Source organism: Silurus aristotelis (assembly GCF_946808225.1).
Source record: "Silurus aristotelis genome assembly, chromosome: 23".
Taxonomy (NCBI): Eukaryota; Metazoa; Chordata; class Actinopteri; order Siluriformes; family Siluridae; genus Silurus; species Silurus aristotelis.
In genome coordinates, this window is record NC_139596.1 from 3,948,188 (window position 1) to 3,968,112 (window position 19,925).

The 19,925-nt window shown below is 40.9% G+C and overlaps 3 protein-coding genes across 4 annotated transcripts in view; all 3 read right to left on the reverse strand.

Annotated features, from left to right (window-relative positions):
• Positions 1-428: 428 nt before the first annotated feature.
• psmd9 (proteasome 26S subunit, non-ATPase 9) lies at positions 429-5,434 on the reverse strand. Its single transcript, XM_083526449.1, has 7 exons — positions 5,408-5,434; positions 4,838-5,047; positions 3,456-3,558; positions 2,853-3,046; positions 1,679-1,780; positions 932-1,020; positions 429-744 (listed from the first exon to the last, which is right to left on the reverse strand). Exons 1-7 carry the CDS (start codon positions 5,417-5,419, stop codon positions 717-719), a joined length of 738 nt encoding a protein of 245 aa, XP_083382575.1. The 5' UTR covers positions 5,420-5,434; the 3' UTR covers positions 429-716.
• A 1,467-nt stretch (positions 5,435-6,901) lies between these two features.
• On the reverse strand, positions 6,902-14,247 carry LOC310717959 (rab5 GDP/GTP exchange factor-like). Of its 2 annotated transcripts, none has more exons than XM_083526405.1 (9): positions 13,385-14,247; positions 11,907-12,087; positions 10,946-11,070; positions 10,437-10,588; positions 10,257-10,326; positions 10,026-10,161; positions 9,369-9,460; positions 8,543-8,799; positions 6,902-7,842 (listed from the first exon to the last, which is right to left on the reverse strand). In XM_083526405.1, the coding sequence occupies exons 2-9, from the start codon at positions 12,062-12,064 to the stop codon at positions 7,519-7,521; spliced, it is 1,314 nt and encodes a 437-aa protein (XP_083382531.1). In that variant the 5' UTR covers positions 12,065-12,087; positions 13,385-14,247; the 3' UTR covers positions 6,902-7,518. The 2 variants fall into 2 exon arrangements, with proteins under 2 accessions (XP_083382531.1, XP_083382532.1); XM_083526406.1 differs by having other exon boundaries at positions 11,907-12,108.
• A 641-nt stretch (positions 14,248-14,888) lies between these two features.
• The window catches only part of gtf2h3 (general transcription factor IIH, polypeptide 3), a 9,391-nt gene continuing 4,354 nt past the window's right edge, over positions 14,889-19,925 (reverse strand). The window contains exons 3-13 of the mRNA XM_083526428.1: positions 19,360-19,466; positions 19,129-19,277; positions 18,978-19,040; positions 18,859-18,888; positions 17,330-17,358; positions 17,148-17,222; positions 16,992-17,045; positions 16,766-16,834; positions 16,538-16,673; positions 15,261-15,297; positions 14,889-15,155 (exon numbers count right to left, since the gene is read on the reverse strand). Of these exons, the coding sequence (XP_083382554.1) occupies positions 15,086-15,155; positions 15,261-15,297; positions 16,538-16,673; positions 16,766-16,834; positions 16,992-17,045; positions 17,148-17,222; positions 17,330-17,358; positions 18,859-18,888; positions 18,978-19,040; positions 19,129-19,277; positions 19,360-19,466 (819 nt within the window). The 3' untranslated portion in view covers positions 14,889-15,085. The remainder of the gene's footprint in view (positions 15,156-15,260; positions 15,298-16,537; positions 16,674-16,765; positions 16,835-16,991; positions 17,046-17,147; positions 17,223-17,329; positions 17,359-18,858; positions 18,889-18,977; positions 19,041-19,128; positions 19,278-19,359; positions 19,467-19,925) is intronic.

Here is a 19,925-nt window from a genome sequence, read left to right on the forward strand (position 1 = left end):
AAAATGATCTAAACAGAGCCAACAGAGGAGCTGAAAGTGTCATACAGATCATAAAGCTTCAGATATTGTTCATGAGAGACATTAGAGATAAAGACAAGCATAGACTTGAAATATTAAGGGATATTTACAATTCGTGCTTAAATTTCGATGAGAATGTTAATAGATCATCCACATAAAGATTGTTTTATTATAAGAACGTTAAAATTCTGAAAACTAAACTGAGAAGAAAATTGGAATGAATGCAACTTAAGGCAAGTTAAAATGTTCGAGGTTGAATTACTCAAATAAGATCATCTCACTAATCACTTGTGCTCTCCAAACAGAAATGAAGACGTGTAACAGATTCCTGGATGCTGAAAGTCTAATCGTGGCTCATGTGGTATTTTTAAGACTATAAATAAGTACAAAACAAGACGTGCACACATCTGTTTATTTATTTATTTATTTGCAACAAAAAAAATAACCAATTTCATTCCATGTTCGCAATTTGAATTATTCCTTTAAACTTTATAATAAAATAACACAAATATTCCCCCCCCAGTGCGGTTTTGCGGAACCAGTTTCCACGTGTAACTCGATGCTTTCGGAATTTCAAAATTAACCCAAACACAGTCTATTGGAAAATTTGGAATTGGTTTGATTATTCAGTGATAAAGAGAAAAAAAAAAAGTGCTTAAGTTGGATTAAAGACACGTCGAGAGCTTTGTAAATCCCGGTCATCTGTGAAGAGGGATTATGTTGCACCTGTTGAGAAAAATAAATAAATTAATAAATGATATAGGAAAATGAAGACAATGTCATCCTCTAGTGTCCAAAATCATCAATCTGTCTCATGAATAACGCTTTCTACACATCTACTGTATCTCTTGTACATCCATGGAATTGAGAAAATGATGTAGAAGAGATGATGTATTAAAATAAAAGCCATTACCCCAGAAGGCCTTTTCCAGACCAGCGTTGTGGAGTTAAACTGAGACGAACTTTCTGTTCGTTCCGAATCACTGCAACACTCACCGATTTCTGCATTAGGTCATAAAAATGGACTATTATATAATTATAATATTTAAATATATGGGGTGTAACGGTACACGTGTTCATAGCGAATCCCATCCTTCTTACGTGCGGAACATAGTTACAATCCCAGTTCCCTCAGGAACGTATTAGGTGGCGGACCGCGAGTTTGTTTAGTCTTAGCTTCAAACGTTACGCACAATTTGTTCAAATGATTATTAATTATTATTAAACTTGACACTATATACACTACAATGCCAGGGGTTTAAAAAAAAAAAAAAAAAAAAAAAAAAAAAAGACAAGTTAGGGCAGTGTCACTGTCGCTACTCATTTGCATTTTCCTTTGAAGTTTTATGTCCAGTTTCAAGAATTTCTCTTAAAAGAAGGAAATCCTGATACTTCTGCATATTGAGGGAGAGAATGAATGAAGGATGGAAGGAATGAAAAAATTGTTCAAATATGCTGAATGAAGTAGAACAGTTAAGTAGAAAATGTTAATAATAATAATAATAAAAAAAACAGCAATTTTGGTTCGCATTTCTTCCCCATTTTACCCAAATTGAACCAAACCGTGACTTTAAAAACCGAGGTACCGAACCGTGAATTTTATGTACCGTTACACCACTAATAAATACATATAAACGTATATAGAAATCCCATCACGTACCCCCTCACTGTGCTGCACCACAGAAGCGATGTTTTGCAGGTTATGGAAGTTGCTCGGGTTCACGGAGCCGAACTCAATGATCTCATCGCCAACACACAGACCCTGAAAAACATGTATCGATAAAATGTAAAAAAAAAAATTTAATAAACCTCTGACCAATCAGAATGAAGAACTTTTAGGAGTCGAAGCGCTCTTTGGTTTAATTGAGTTTAAAGTTAAGAAATAAAGGGTTGTTGAAATACAGGCGGTTCGCCGACTTCACCATTCGTTCAACGCAGACCTGTCAGTGGCCTACAGGCTTTAAGCAGGACAACAGGGAGTTCTTTACGTAGTTCATATGGAATTAAAGATAAACATTTTAATTATACATGGAACTACAGATAAAAAAAAAAAAAAAAAAGTTATTGCCTATTTAAAACAAAAAGTTGGAGAACACATGGAATTCAAAAGAAAAAAAATTCATTACATATGGGATTACAGATTAATATTTGGATTAAAGATTAATGTGTTACATGTGGGATTACAGATAAAGGGGGATTTCAGATTAACATATTTGAGTAGAGATTCAATAAAATTTAGATTAAAATAGGTATAGATGATAAAAAAATTGGATTCTATATTAACATTTGGAATAAATGTGAGATTTCAAAGTAAAAAAAAAAATGGATTACAGAAAAAAATGTGAATTACATATGGGATTAAAGACTGTTATTTAAGTCTGTACTTTTGAGAGTCACCAACAGCTGGAACCGAATTTCTTGTGTGTGTGAACACACTTGGCCAATAAACCTGGTTCTGATTCGAATTACATAACTTTCTTTCAGCTTCTCCCATTAGGGGTCGCCACAGCGGTTGCGTTAGGAAGGGCATCCAGCGTAAAAACGTGCCAAATCAAACATGCGGATGGCATGTTTGATTTGGCACGTTTTTACGCTGGATGCCCTTTCTAATGCAACCCTCCCCATTTATCCGGGCTTGGGACCGGCACAAAGGCTTGTGCAACCCTAATGGCTGGGGTTGGCTCCCTGACCGGAGATCGAACCTGGGCCGCAGCGGTGAGAGCGCCACATCCTAACCACTAGACCCCATATAGAATAAAAATGACATATAAAGAGCTGGTTAACATTCCACCTTGGCCTAAACAGTCTGAACAGAAGGGGGGGTTAGACCTCACCGCCTGATAAGCAGGGGATCCCCGAGTCACAGCGTCTACTCGAGCGAAAGGAGGAGGCAGCGGCACATCCTGCTCCATGCTCTCCATCCGTGCGGCGCTCTGGTCCATCTCACGCTTGGCTCTTTCCCGGGCATGCAGCTTATGAAGGGCCTCTTCAATCTCCACCATGATCGCTTTGTGATCGTTCTGCAAACCTGGGGTGAACACAATACAGAAAAAAACAACAACTTTTAAACCATTGTCCAATGCAAAGAGCAAAAGATCTCAGCGATTCTCAGAATCCTGGTAGAGCCGAAACCTACCCTGGGAAGACTGGACAAGAGACAGGAGCACAACCAGTTCTGGACACACTCACACATCCATTCCAAGTGTATGGAGTTGCATATGTTTTCTTTGCAACCCTAAGGATTTAATCAGGGGTTCTCCAGTTTCCTCCAACCTCTAGGCGAGTTAGCTAATCTAAATGTTCATGTGTGTGTCCAGGCTGTATTCCTGCCCTACGTCCAGCGTTCCGGGGACAATCTCCGTCCAGTGAGACACTGACCGAAACAAATGATGAATAAATGTTCACACCGACATGGCGGTCATCTAAAGTGCACCTACATGAGATGCTGTGCCTCGCTGCACGGATCTGGATCAAATCCACGTCGGCGCGAGGGTAGCCTTCCGCGTCCACCAGAGGCGCATGCATGCCCACATCGCCCTGCTGCAACGAGACAACAAATGTGAAGACATATAGTTAATTCTCCTGTACAGGTTTGTGACATCATGTAATGATTACAATGTAGGAACGATGTAACCGAAGTCATCAGGATGAGATAACTGAGATAACTAAATGAGATCTTATAAATACCGGGGGAACAAAATATTTGTTCCCATTCGAGGCCACGAGATAATTCCAATGCGAGTGCGAGATAACGAGTTCGTGAGTATGAAATAATTCAATCACAAAGGAAACGTTATAAACTGAGATACAGGAATGAGATAAGATTCTGTGAACAAAACAAGCAATTCCCGGGTGCAAGATAATTCCGATGCGAGGACGAGATAATGAACTGGTCGCGACTCAGTAAGTCATGAGAGTGAGATAGTACATTCACAGAGGAAACAAAAACTAAGGTATAGGAATGAGATACTTATTGTAATTAGATTAGATGTTACAATATGGGGGAAATGTTTCATTTAAAGGCTCAGGTAATTCAAGGTTCAAGATAATTCCGATGTGAGGAAGAGATAAAAAACTTATGAGAACGAAATAATTCATTCAACAGTATTAATTGAGGTGTGGAAATGAGATCGGTAGGGTTATTGAATATAAATTGAGGTAAGAGAATGAGATAATTAGGCATGGAGTGATTTAGTAAAGCAAGATACTGTAGTCTTAGGTACGAGATAAATACGTTACAGATACGGAATAATTCAAACGCAAAAATGAGATAAAGAGATGGCTGGAGCATAGTAGGACATGGGAATAAGAGCATTCGGGCGTGAAAAACGAGGTATTCAATTGAAGATGAAAGACAGGGGGACAGAATAATTCGGTTGAAAAAAACGAGATAATGACGTCACGAGCACTGGTATTGCACGAGAACGAGATAATTCGGTTATACCAGCGGACGCTCGAGTCATCACACCAAACTAATGTTTGTGAAATAATTTTTGGTTGGGTTTTTTTGCCTTTGGCTTAAAAAAGGAACATGTCCGTGTCTCAAAAACAATAAAAATCCAGATGTTTTTAGACTTTTGACAGCCTGTGTGTGTGTGTGTGTGTGTGTGTGTGTGTGTGTGTGTGTGTGTGTGTGTGTGTGTGTGTGTGTGTTTGTTTGGACCAGCATTGGACTAAGTTTAGGAGCTAACAGAACCTTAGCACGTTGCTATTTACAAACAAACAAACCACTGTGACCATCACACGACCACACGCTACTTGTTACGCATCTCCACAAGTTTCCTGTAGGTCCTAAATGGCTCCTTGACTGAACACTTACATCTTCTAACACTTCGTAATATGCTTTAATCTGCTCCTCGATCTCATCTTTCTTTTTGACCAGACGCTGGACGTCCTCCATAGTTACCACGGCTTCCTCCGCACTGCTTTCCTCCATCATCTTCATGGCTGCCGTCTGACCAAACTTCGTACGGCGTGCCATAAGGGCCAAAACAACCAGGGCTTGTAGGAAACGCGTTGCACTATTAGACTACAGCATAAACAGGATATACGAGAGACTTCCGCGATACCAGGACCGGTATCGTCGATATCGATACGGATAGCGATCTAGTTTTTTGTTTTTTCGTTTTTTAAGCCGTCATAACATTAAATACACTGGAATGGATTTCCCTTGTACTACATTTATTTAGATTAAAATATATATTTATTAACAAATTAATAATCGACTATTATGAATAATATTGATGCTTCTGTTAGAGATGATGTGGGTGGTGCAGTTGTGGCTACAGTGAAAGAAGACTTGTTGAATTGCGTTTATTGGGCTTCTTATTTTATGGCATTCAGTCTCGCTGTATGAGATTCAGGTCTGTGATGCAGCGCTCTGTTCTACTGCGTTTATCATATTGATGGTTTCTATAGTCGTGGCTTCATAATGATGGTCTTAATAGGATTGATTCTGGCAGGACCTCGATGAAAGCCTAGGTGTGATACACGGCCCACCACTGCTTTCTGGAACAGCCATGGGGGCTCCTGAAAACAGAGAAACTTAAGCACTAAAGACAAACAACTGATTGTAAAATTTTGAGCGCCATGTAGCTCAATCAACCAACTAACCGGTGAACTGGGTCAATATCTAGAGTGTGGTAGATCAAAGCGATTGTACATTTCCAGAACTTTAATAAAAAACATAGGTTTTGGTAGGGCACAATGACACGAATTTTTAGAGTAACCTCATACAAGGTGTTTCAGACTCACCACACAGTATCTTTTCTGCACTGGATGACTATCATCTCAGGGTTGCCAGCATTCAGCAGAATTTCCTGCGCAACTTTAAAAGAGCTAGCCAACAACCTTGGCTTTGGAGAAAGAACCAAAAAAAAAATAATTCACGTCTTCACCTGGAAAACAAGGTCCATCCTGGTTCAGAATCCAGGCACATAACGAGAAAAATGGTTCTGTACATCACAGACATACTCTTTACTCATGCAGCTTGTCTTAATCTGTAGAATACCTTCAAATTAAATACTTCCTATTGACAAAAAAAATAAAAAATTTTAGACTAAATAATTAAAAACAAACCCAATCTGGCAACCTTATCAGTAGTCGTCCTGTTGTTCTTCTGCAGACGGACCTGAGCAACATGATCCCTTCACCAGTGGACCCCCGATTATCGCTTGCTGCACTTTTATTTTTGAATAAGTGATGCAATGCCAAGTGGGGCAATGATCATGCTGCCCCATGACTGCATAACATCCAGAAAGGCAGGTAATGAAATATTGGGCAAATTTTAGAGGACATATTTAATGAAGCCGTTTTTATGCCGATAAGTCAAGGTGATGAGGTCCATTATACACACACACACACACACACACACAACCCTCTAACAACAGCGTAAGAAAACATCTTCAGTATCAACTTTGACACATGACAAGAATCTGCAAAATAATTTTTATTCAAATGTTCATTTTCTTCATTTTAATCCATTTCATAACCAGAGAAATGATGGAACTGATACAAATCGAGTTCACAGTTCTTCATTAATAACCCCATCATACTTCAATGCAGGAACAGAGTGGACACACACTCCTGAGACACTGGAATGCATCTACTGACCATTTAGAACAATGTCACCACTTCTTCCAGCGAGAGACGGCGTTGAACATCACTGACACCTACTGCATCTGTACACAAAATAAACAAAAGTTTCGGGACACCCGACGTTTCCACCCGTAGGTGGTTCTTCAAACTGTTCCCACGAACATGGATCTGAATGTGGAAACGTGGCAAATTCACATTATGAAACTTATGGTCAGGTGTCCACAAACTTTTGGGCATCTCCAGCTAGCACATGCTTGTTTTTTTTTTTTGTACCGATCAGGAAACTCGAACAGAAAATTTACCAGTCAGAAAATGTTTATTTGTTTCCCCTCCATGACGTGTAGCTACTTAAACACACGTTTGTCGGGCGGAAGAAAATTCTGTAGTGGTGCTGAGCTTCAAAACCGCTTCAAATCCTCCATAATACAATTTCCACCAAACCCAGGCTGCATTTACACCCGGATCATAACGTGGAAATGTTTTAAATGCCGACCTGCATAGTTTTCCACAGTGAATGCGGGGAAACAGCGTCCAGCGTCCAGCCTTAGTGTCGAGTGGCTGAGATTCTTCTAAACCTTATTTACTGTACTGTGCTAAATTACTGCAGCCTAAAGTTTGAAGAGCAGCTTTTAACTGTAACCTGCAAGTCACTGGAGGTCAAACGCACCACAAACGAACCACAAACGAAACCCCCTGAGATCCTACAAAAGGTTCTAATGAAAACCCTAAAACATACGATATTATTGAGAAAAAAAGATCCAAATCGAGGCACTTGATTATCTGTGTCGAAACGGAATGTTTCCTTCGTTAAATATTTAATATCTAACGGCAAAAAAAAAAAACACGACTGTACCATTTATTTGTCGCGTAAATTCTTCATATTGAGATTCAGCACACCGACGCTCAGCAGACGGTCTCTCCAGGTTGAGCTTCGGCGTCGTCCTTCAGCACCAGCACTGACTCGGCCGCGACTTCGTCTATCTGCTCCTGCACGGAACGTACCCACAGATCCAGCTGTTCCTGAAGAGCGCGTACGCCTTGCTCGACCTTTTCCTGGCGCCTCTGGAGTTTTTCCAGCTGCTCCCGGTTCTCCTGAGCTCTTCTCTTCCCGGCGTGCTCCGCCGGCTCGGAAGGTGCTTTCCGACCCTGCATGTAACTGTTGAACTTGTCCGGGGTGAGGTTAAGGGCCGGGCCGTCTAGCTTCTCAATGAAGGCCACGGTGCACGACTGAGAACAGAACCAAAGACGGATCACAGCTGATGAACGCACACACGGATACACTCCATTTGAACACAAATGCCTGCTCATTTCTGCAGCGATTCAATCGGCAGTTTTGGATGGAATGCTATTGATATCTTCATCCGTATTTTTTACAGAGTGAACAAAAATCCGAAAACAAATGTACAATACAATAATAATAATAATAAAAATTAAAATAACAAACCTACAAAAACCCTAACAAATCTCAAATTTTACATTTACACACACTGTCTCCTGCCACGGCCCGGTTACTTCCTGTATGACAGGCGTCTCGGCCAATGAGCAGCAAGTGTTTAATTCGCAAATTATACCCTTTTCCAGAATCGTCGTTCCGTTTTCTGATTTGTTTTGCGTTCGGACGCACTCGATTTTGGACCCGTGTCTGTGTAATTACGCACTGCGCCGATTGGTCGATTACACCTCACAGGCGACCGACTTCCTGTGAATAACGGTTCCTGTTGCCACAGAAACGAGTGCACTACAGTCAGAGCTGCTGTTCTGGAGCATTAATCAGCACCAATCATAGTGCGGGGCGTTTATGAATATGCATGAATATGTAAATGAGAACGCCCCTCAACTGTATTACAGCACGACAGTGGAGGTACCCAGGTGTTCCTGATAAAGTGGACAGTATAAACATGTACGTTACTGTAATAATTTGACATACCAGGTTAGTAAAGTAGTAGCCGCTCTCCCCCGCCATCAGGCTGTGCGGCAGGCCAAAGCGGACGATGTAGTTGATGTTGGAGTGCAAACGCGGCGGGTTGCCCCTCAGTACGACGTAAATCAGAGCGGACAGGAAGTCGTCGGCGTTCGCCGGCTGCTTGTTCTCCGACGCGAGCGCCTGAAAGATGCACTGACTGCACTTGGACAGACAGGCCAGTTTATCCTGGGGCGTGCGCTTGGCGTCCATCTCGATGATGGCTGTGGGTTGGGAAAGATTTCTGATCAGATTTAACCGCTATATTTAACCTGCTCTGAATGGCGAGAGTAACGGTTCATGCAAATTCGGCGTTTTAAAATAGGCTTTGTGACATTTACGGTGCGGTGTAAAAGTATTTGCCCCTCTCTTTTTTTTTTCTTTTTTGCATATTTGTTAAATTCTTTAAATCAAGCAAATTTAAATATTACACAAAGATAAACAAAAATACAAAATCCAGTGTTTAAATGAGGATTTCATAAACTGAAAGAAAAAAAAGAAAAATAAATAAATTAAGACTGTCCAGATGTGCCTGGCCCCATGTGAAAAATGAATTATAGATTTAACAATAAGAAATAAAACCGTTGCTGACGTATAGAACACGAAGGTTTGTCTCTTTCGTTTGATCAAAAAACATTATGATCATCCTCAATTTTTTGGGTAAATATTTTGTGGACCGCTCGAGTGAAGTCAAGTCATACGGAAGGACAATGATTTAAAACACACTTGCAAGTCCACCTCTGAATGGCTGAATTAATGAATACGTGTGAAATAAAGGCAAAATATATATAACCTGTGATTGCAGGAAGATACGGGTCAGTGGTGTCCACGCCACCTTGTGGAAAAGGCACACGCAGCATCTCAGGAGTGACCCAGTTCAACGACCTGGCACATTAAAACATGAAAAGAAAATGTTAATTAATGAAACACTATGAACACCTGAGCATAAGATCATTTATGAACGTCCCATTCCACATTTAGTCCCTATTTCCTGTTACATTATGCTCCACTTATTATGTTCAGGGAAGAGGTTTCACTAGATTTGATGAAGATTTGTGAAGATCTGTTCAGCCACAAGGGTGTTCAAGTCAGGTACTGCTGTAGGTGAAGACAAGGAGGTCTGGGAGTCGGCTTTGTGCACGGGGGCACGGTCATGCTGGAACTCGTCTTTACATATGAAAGGAAAATTTCATCCAAAGGTGTCCGACACAACCTTCAGCTTCAGGTTGACGGTTTGGTATAAAACCACACATGGCGAATGTCCTGATACTTATGACCATATAAGGTGCGCTTTCATGGATAATTGGGCATAGACGCACATGTGAGGAAATACATGGTGCTGAATAGAAGCAGTCATGTAAATCTTAAGGGAAAATAAAGACGCTAATGACTTCGCGTAAAGAAAATACGATTGTGGGATTTTTAGCGTCTTCCGCGCATCGGCACTTACTTGATCCTTCTCTGGAGTGTTAGGTCCTTCTGTTCGTCGTCACAGCTGTCATGGCAGAAGACCCACTTGTAAAGACGGGTCATGATCAACTTCTCGACATGTTCCATCATCTGAGAAACCTGAAACTCGGGCAGACCTGAAAGTCCGGGGACAATTAGAGCGTTGCTTCCTCATCATCTTCATCAAGGGCATGTGAACAATTAAAAAAAAAAAAAAAAAAAAAAAACTCACCGCTGAAGTGAACAGCGATGTTCTGGTAAAAATCCTGCACCAGGTCAGACTGCTTCTGTACAGCGAGGTTCTGAAAGAAAAGACAGGAGCTTGTATGAGGAGGAACCATAATTTCTGGAAGATCCTGCGATGATGTTGGAGTGCTGATGTAGGAAACGGGAGGCTGGGAGAGAGATTTACATGGTACGCCTCGATGGTGTTGAGGAAGGACATGCATCCGGAATGCAGACGCTGGGAGTTCGGCTTACGCAGGAGTTTCAGAAAGCCCTTGAAATCACCAGGCTCCAGGCTCTGAAAGGCCTTCAGGGCTGCTTCCTTGGCTTCAGGTGAATCTGCAGAAATAATTAAAAAAAAAATTAAAAAAAAACACAAATAGTTGATCCGCCTCTATGGTGAGGTATATTCTGCTACTTTGCAAACAGTCTGATTTATCAGGTGGAATCTACTGCAAGATTAAAAACTAACATTATTATTAAACCCATTTTTTAAAATCTATTCTGCCACTTTTTTTTTTTTTTTTTTAACGAAAATGTCAAAATAATCCGTGCTGTGATTTAATAAACACGCCTGCGAGGGTAAAGAAAATCGTTCCATGAGGTACGTGTGTGATGATTTGGAGAGCTTGGAAAAATCTGTATTACATTTAGTCCTCCAATAAAAAGACTCCGGGATCCTGCACGTTTGAATACCTTGCCTCGGTGGTGAAGAACTTCCCCAGAAAAGTCGCTTGATGCTGGAACGTCTGCTTTTCTCTGCGATTTTCTTCTCTTCGGGTTTGGAGGAGTGATGCTCGGAACCGGCGTCATCTTGGAGGCTGAAACACAAAAGAATCCTGGGCTTTCAGGACCGTTTCGATCTCGACCTCCCTCACCTTCATCAGATACACAGCAAATTCAACCCCACGTACTACACTTAGACTACAGCGACCACGTCCCACCCCACCACGCTTTACCTCACCCCACCACGCTTTACCACGCTCGATTAAACCTTTCTGATAAAGTCTGTGTACAATTTAGGCTGAATCACAAATTCTGCTGGATAATAACCACGTCCTGGAAAATACACACACACACACAATTTCCCAAAGTATTGGGACACCCGACCTTCCCTGCTATATGTGGATCTTTTCCAAACTGTTGCCACAAAACTGGAGGCACTCAATTGTCTTTAGATGGCGCTCTAATAAAATTTTGCATTCACTTGAACTTGGAAACCCGAACCTGTTCCAGCATGGTGATTCCCCTGTGCACAACGTGAGCTCCTTGAAGATCTGGTTTATATGCTTTGGAGAGGAAGATCTTGCTGCTATAGAGCTCTGATCTCATCCCTAATGAACGCCTTTGGGATGAATGTGAACACTGACTGCACCCCAGGTCCCCTCACCTCACCTCCATCAGTACCTGCCTTTCCTAATACCCTCGTGGCTCATATACAAATATCTATAAACACACCAAAATGGAAGAGTGGAACATCTTCCCGGAAGAGTGGAGGGAATTCTAAGAGAAAATTGGGACTAAATGTGGAATTCGATGCTCGAAATTCACATACCGTACTCAATACCATACTGTACCGGACCCAATACTTTTGGCAATATAGTGTGCGTGTGTGTGTATACACGTTACAAGGAGACGATACGTTCGGAACTCATACCCAGGATCTTCTTTGCTGGTGTCACTTATGCGCGTCCTCTTTCTCCAGCATTTCGAGCAGAAGCCCTGCCAGGCCGGGTTGCCGTAGAACCCACAGCCGTCTTTGCAGAGCAGTTCGGCCTGCGTGACGTGGATCCCTCGCTTCTCCCCGGTCCACATCCTCCTCACAGCCACTCCTTCACCTGATAAAGGAAGGAGAAACACTGTACAACATGTGAAGGAACGTTGATGGGGAGACTAAACATGACACGAGATGTAACAGTATCTACCTCGTCCCTCCAAGGAAAGTGGAAATTCTCATTTTTTGAGAAAAGAAATCGTGAAATCGAAGGTCTTCCCGGCCGGCCAATCAGAATCCCCCACTTACATTTAAATGTTTTTTTTGAGTGACCCAAGATGCAGCGCAAGCAGATTACAGCCGTAACATCACGTATTGCCAGATGTCCTTCGGAAATTAACAGCGCAGGCTCTTGGTACGTTTAAATCCATGTTGCTTTAAGCGATCAGAATACAATTTGGACACTTCGAGACCCTCTAGCAGGCATCCAATCACGTCTACATTTTCTCGCCCTTTGATTATGATAGTTGAATAATGATGGTTTCTATTGTCATAATGATAGTATGAAAACGGTGGATTGGTTTTGGTGGGACACCAGTGAAAGCCTAGGTGTGTAAAAACACTGAAAATCGATCCTGAGCATGTAAAAGTGTTTTGTTCTTTTTAAGCCCTATGGAAAACTACTTAATCTTAAAGTGACTCGTTGACCCGATTCATCGATCCACATGTCTTGATTCGTTTACGCAACAAAACCAGGATGTCATACACTGTTCGGCTTACGATCTGAACACACGTCAATCACACTCTACACGTGTCTTAGCGAAACACAAGTCTTCTGCGTGAAAAGTATGAAAGAATTATTATTTTTTTTAACTCGCTCTAGTTGCGAGTCGATTACTTCTTAAAAGAGCCGATTCTTTTGCAAATCGGATCACTGGTGACAAACTCGTGACCTGTTGATTCCCTTTTAATCTGGTTTCAGTTTTAACTTATAAAATATATGATAGTAACATTTATAAATATAAATAAATGAATAAATAAATAAATACAAATATAAATACATTTTACGAGCTTTACGTTTTATAAAGTAAGTAAAAAAAAAAAAAAGCTCAAGAGCGCACACACTTCTGAAATGTCTTGTCTTCGTTTTTATAACATTTAGAAACTTTAGGCCGAATCTTTTTCTATGTATTTATTTTATTATCTTACTTTAATATATATCCGAGCTCGAGTTTAGTAAACCTGGCTAGTTTCTGTTGTTATGCTAATCAATCAGGTGAACCGCCATGTTGTGATTAATTATCTTATTATATTTATACACTTTAAACGTTTTACATACTGACCTCATTAAAGCCTTATGTTCCTTTTTTTTTTATACAATGATATTTTTTTTCTTCCAGACTTTAAAGAAATCTACTCACCTCAATTTGCAGCGGCAGAAGCGTCAAACTCGCCAACGCGAAGGACGTGTCCCAAACCGCGCACTAACGCACTCTGTCGGTTGCTATAACAGCGCTTCGGGGCCTCTAACTAATTAGTAAATACTACTTTAGCGAGCTACAACGAAAAGTCGGTTGTTATTTGGGACGTGGCCCGTTTCTTTCATTATTTTAGGTTATATCAGCGTAACAGCGTCCGTCAACGCCCCCTACTGACCAGGAGAAACCATCCGGGTACGTCACGAGTGACACACCTGGAGGCGGGCTGTAACAGGAAACTAATCACCACAACAGAGTCCAACATTGAATCTAATATCTGATCTAACATTTCAATCTAACGTCTAATTGAACATCTAATCTAACATCTCTATCCACCGTCAAATGTTACATTCCATCTAACATCTAATCTAACGTTTCAATTTAACATCATATTTCAGTCTATCATCCAATGTTACATCCAATCTTTCTTGTTAGATTAGATGTTAGACTGGAAAATTATATAGAATGTCAGATTCCAAATGTTAGAACATTTCATTGAAACATTTAATGTTACATTCCATCTAATATAACATTCCAATCTAACATTTGAAATTTTTATCATCCAATGTTACATCAAATCTAACATCTCAAATTTTAGTCTATCATCAAATGTTACATCCAATCTAACATCTAATAACATTTCAATCTAACATCTCATATTTCAGTCTATCATCCAATGTTACATCCAATCTAACATCTAAAATTTCAAGTCTATCATCCAATGTTACATCCAATCTAACATTTCGATCTAACATCCAATGTTACATTCAATCTTAGATTGAAATATATTTGAAATATTGTTATATAGAATGTCAGATTCCAATGTTAGAACATTTAATCCCATTAACATCCAATGTTACATCCAATCTAACATCTAGTCTAAAATCAATTCCAAAATCCAATCTAATATCCTAACCTTGGAGTAAATGTGAATGTCATTGGTGATCTTTTCGTGTCCACTCTGGATGTTATGTAGGTGAGAGTCAGTGTCAATTGTTCAGAATCATTTAAATGAAAGTCCTCTGTATTACTGCTGGAATTTTTGCATTTTTTTGCAGCAAAAAAAAAAAAAAAGTTAAATTAGAAATGTGCGTCGATGTCCAAATCCAAGAGCATTGTGGCTGATCTTACACACTCGTCTCACACACACACACACACTTCAGTTCACTTTCCTGCTGTCTGGGAAAAAAGGTACTGAAAAATTGTCTCCTCGTGTCTAGACGGAGTACACTGTAGTTACACACTTGCAAATCATAGAAATGACAAAAATTATCCGACTTGAAAAAAAAAATGCACCGTATTTGAATCGGGGCAAAAAGGACAGTACATTTTACAGCGTTTTATCTATAAACATTTTTTTTCTCCAGAACTTTTTCTCCACTTTCTTGTGACCCAGTGGTTGGAGACTTCCGCTTAAAAAAAAAAAAAAAAAAAAAAAAAAAAAATGTAGAAGTAAAAATTTATTTTCTATTTACAATACAAAAAAGTGTCAAACGGAAATGATCATCCAGATGTTTAACGCTTGCCCCTGATGCAGGTTGAGTATAAAAATCGAATGCCTGCTTTCATGGTTTGGAGTTCCTAAAAAAGAAAAGAACGTATCCAAAGATTAAAGGGTCCCGTCCCTGGAGGAGGAGGAGAAGATCAGTTCGCAGCTTTCAGCTTCTTTTTCTTCGGTTTCATCATCTGGGGCAGAGGAACCTTAAACGCCGTCCTGGAAACGGAAAAACAGAGGGAAAATGTACCACAGAGCACGTTGGGAGGAAATGCAACAAGCGCATTGGGTGTGAAATGAGCAGGGAAGAGTGTTAGTACTCACTCGCATGTTGTGCAGATCGGACTGAAGTTGCAGAATACTGTTGGAGGAAAGTGAATACACAAAAAAGAAGCAAATAAATCCAAAATGAAATCCTGCATAAGCAAATTTCGATCTAAAAAAGGACCAATGGACAATTTTCCACTCATCTAATGTCAATTCCTTGTGGTTCCTGGCCCAAGCAAGTCTCTTCTGCTTTCTGTTCCTCCAAAGTAATGGTTTCTTTGCCTTTCAGATTGACCTTTATTTCTAATGATAGTCTTTCCTTTTTACTTCACTGAGTGTTTCTTGCCATAATATGGATTTGTACAGTAATTCTAGTAGCACTAATAGCGCAAATGTCTCTGTATTTCTCCGAAGGCCTAAAAGAAGACAAAAGAAAATGTCAAACTAACTCTTGAAAAGGCACAACTGTGAACCAAAACAATTCCAGGTAACTTTGGTTTCTTCTTCCATGTCATTCTAATAAACTTATCCTCTGCAGCAGAGGTAGCTCTTGTCTCCCTTTGCTGGGACGGTCCTCACAAGAGCCCTGTTTCATCATGTTTGATAGTTTTGGAGACTGCACTTGCGAATACATTGAAAGTTCTTGTGATTTTTTCGGACTGACCTTCATTCTTGTGGACAAGATGATTTCTTGCCATAATATGGTTTAGTACAGTAGTAGCACTAATACAGCTATTGATTCTGTCGTCACTCTTTCCTCTGCACAATACAACTGATGGTTTATAGGATATTAGGAAGGTAAGAAATGTCACAAATGAACTCGACAATGCACACATGCAAACTGAAAACCATTCCAGGTGTCTACCTCGTGAATCTGAAGTTTGGACGAACATTCGTTTGATTTTATTTACATGAAATCGTCAAATCGTGTCCTCTATAGCATTCGTTCTTGCATCCTGGTAGCAACTCTTCCATGGTCCATTGTACTGTGTGGCGACTTAGTGTTTGAGGACCTTTGGTCTAACCAGGTTGGAGGTCCTAAAGACTGAGAGACTCTTTGTTTCTACGACGACTTAAGATCATTTAAAAGTCGCATCGTTTGGCCAAAAGCTTCATCTACAGCCAACTTGGTTGAAAAGGCAAAGGTTTTGAGGTGGAACCCTCCTGCTGCTTGGCCGTATTTAAGATCTATTCTACATTCAAGCCACAAAACAGCCTGAAAAGCATTTACCAGATTTAACAACGATATTGTTCCTTGTATCTGGGAACTTTTTTTGCTAGCAATCCGACCTACACTGAAACGTTCAGAATGAAAAGACAAGTGTGAGACGTACTTGACAGGCACACCGAGCAGACGTAGCCGATCTCGATGAGGTTCCGGTGACAGAAGCAGGCCGCTCGGTAGTCGACGTGCACCGGCGGAGGAAGCACCAGCTGTGAACGCTGATCTGCATCGGGCAGGAAAACCCACTGTGCCAATAAATCACACGTTAGAGTCAATAACACATCGGGTCCACACCATAGAGGCAGTAGGTATTGTAACGACGTGGACCGTATCTCACCAACAAATACTGGGCCAAAGCAGTTTTCTGTGGAATCTTCAGGTAGAGACCACCAGTTATATCACAAGCCTATGGAAAAAAAAAAACTGTGATCAGAAGAAGTGCCTCGTCTGCTGTTCTGCTTTAGATCACCACATAAAAGATTTCAAACGTCAAAGCGTTGAAACATGAATTCAACCCCTGATGTAATCGTTTATTACCAAAGTCGCGTCTACGGAAAACAAACCTGCTGCAAAAGGCCCGAATCGGAGTCCAGCACACAGGCATCGATCAGGACATTCTGGTAACAAACAGATGGTGGACAAAGAGCAGTTTCCTGTGAGAACATCCTCAATAATCAATACCACATAATCAGCGATCGAGTTAAAAGTCTCACAAAGACCTGTTTCTGCGCCGCGAAGATCACGTTCATGAAGTTCATGTACTGCAGAGCGCAATCCTTGGCCGCTTTGATCACCTGCAGAAGAGACCGATCTCCTGAGTTCCTCAAGCTTGCTTTGAAGGTTTAGGTCACATTTTTTTCGTTATTGTCATATAGCTGCTGAAATGAGATTGGGTTCTTACCAATATCCTTGATTTCATGTCTTGGCCAGCTGCAAATACAAGACATTTTAAAAGATCACAATTGTATACGAGATCTTTTTCTTGTTCTTCACTTGAACTAGGAGGCCCAAACCTGTTCCACCTGTTCACAAAACCAGCTCCATGAAGATAGGCTTCACATGGGTTGGAGTCAAAGATCTCCCGCTATAAAGCTTTAAACCCTGTTGAACAGCTTTGTGATGATTTTTTATTTATTTTCTTTCACGCCGACGGCACCCCAGACCCCTTCGTCCCACTTACATCAGTATCTGGCAATCTAGTGCAACACATTCCCAGAGGAGTGGGAGTGATTATAAAAGGACATGGGGACTAAATGTGGAATGGGATGTTTAAAAAGAAAGTCCCTAAATTCTGGTCCATATAGTGGATAGAGTGATATATCAGTTATCCAGAATCCCTCCATCTGCTGCACTACTCACACCAACCGCGGCGGGAAAATTGGAAATGTGTCAATACAATTAGCAGCTCAGCGGTTAAGATGTTGGACTTCTGATTGGAAGGGTAAAAGATCCAATCTCAGCAGTATCAAGTTGCCATTGCTGAGGCCCGTGAGCAAAAAGCTGATCCAATGATCTGGACAGGAAACAAGAGACTCCTAAAACTTCTAGTGGGGAAGTGGTAGCTCAGTGGGTAAGGCTCTGGTTTACTGATCAGAAGGTCGGGGGATCAAGTGCTCGGTATCGCCAGGCTGCCACTATTGGGACCCTTGAGCGAGGTCCGTAACCCCTCAGTGCTCCAGGGGCGCTGTAACATGGCCATCTCAAGAACGGCCCCAGTCACCACTGGCTCGTTCATTACATTCATGGTATATCCAGACGTTTTTCATTCATACAACCGAGCAGCTATGGGGGTTAAGGGCCATGCTCAGGGGCCCAGGAGTGGTGTGGCTGGAATTTGAACTCACGACCTTCAAAACCAATGCTTTAAACCGTGGTTCTCAAAGTGTGTGGCGCGGCCCTCTAGTGGGGAATAAAGGCATGACAGGTGGAGCGCAATGAACAGCAGGATTTCTATCATTTCTTTTTTGTGTTCTTCATACACCGAAATCAACAACAAACACACAACCAGGTCAATAAATCCAAGTAAATGAAAACAACATCAGTTAAACACAACTACAACACAGTTTTCTCTAGTTTTGAACTTGCTATTTATGTAAACGAGTCAAATTTTATTATCAAACTTTAGCCCCTTCTAAAGTGGCGAAAGTTTGAGAACTACTAGTCTGCCACCTCCCAGGCGTGTTGTTAAAAACGCACTAAAAACTAATGGAATTAAATGAATTAAACATTCAAGGTAAAAACCTGAACACTTCCCATACACTGGTCCATTATGGGTAAAAACGAAATCTGATTTTTGTTGGGTCGTTATATATAATATAATAGAATTTATCATCATCTACTGCTGGCTTTTTACTAAAAACTAAAACATCCTGAAATAAAAAAGGCTCAATTAATGCTCCATTTCCATTTGATCTAAAAAACCAGGTTTACCTTCCAGCTCCTTAGAGACTCTGTGAATATCTGAGAGGAAACCATTAAAGAAATGTGTTTTATTTGCAACACGAGGAAGCATAAAAGACATAAGAGCTGATGGAGATTTTAAAGGATACAGCAGAGAGCTTTGGCCAGGGATCCGGCCAATAACGTGTCGGTTTGATGACCTCTCACTTGCGCTTTAATACGGGGGAAAGAGACAATTATTTTACTGCTTCGGTTAGTTTCAGGATTTAAATACCGCATCTCTTTGGACACGGAACTCACTTCTGGCCATGAGGTTCCTGATCTCTGCGGCGACGATGTCGTCGGAGACGGACAGCAGCTCGTATTTCCCGTCGGCGCCCCCCGAGGCGTTCGCCTGATCCCCGGGGGCGTCCCATGCTTTCCAGCGCTTGCTCGGGAAGAGGAAATGACTTCAAACAGAAAAAAGAAAACAAAAACGATGAGTTGAAATGATGGCAGAGAATAAAATATTGAAGAGATGGGATGACGTACTTCTCCTGGCAGTGGCTGGCGATGATGGCCAGTTTGTTGGTGCGAGTCATAACCAGGTGAGCGTTCGCTACCACAATCACCGCATCCAGACATTTAGACAGACTGAACTGAGAAAAAGAGGAAATAAAGAAGGGATTAACTTTTTTTGTGGTTGCTGTTAGACGAGTGATCACATCTTGATCAAATCTTCGTTAAAGGAAACACCGTTTATAAATAAAGAGCTGCTGTAAGGAGACGATCAACCAATCAAATTTACTGCAGATGAATATAAATGAGTCCAAGGAGAAAGTGGTTTAATCTTTAATACAGACTGATGAGAACTCAAATTATTAATCCTTAAAACACACACACACACATATACACACACACACAGAGAGGACATTATAGCATACAGGCAATCATACACAACATTTAAACACACACACACACACACACACACACACACACACACACAAACACACACACACACACACACACACAAACACACACATTATAGTATACAGGCAATCATACACAACATTTAAACACACACACACACACACACACATTATAGTATACAGGCAATC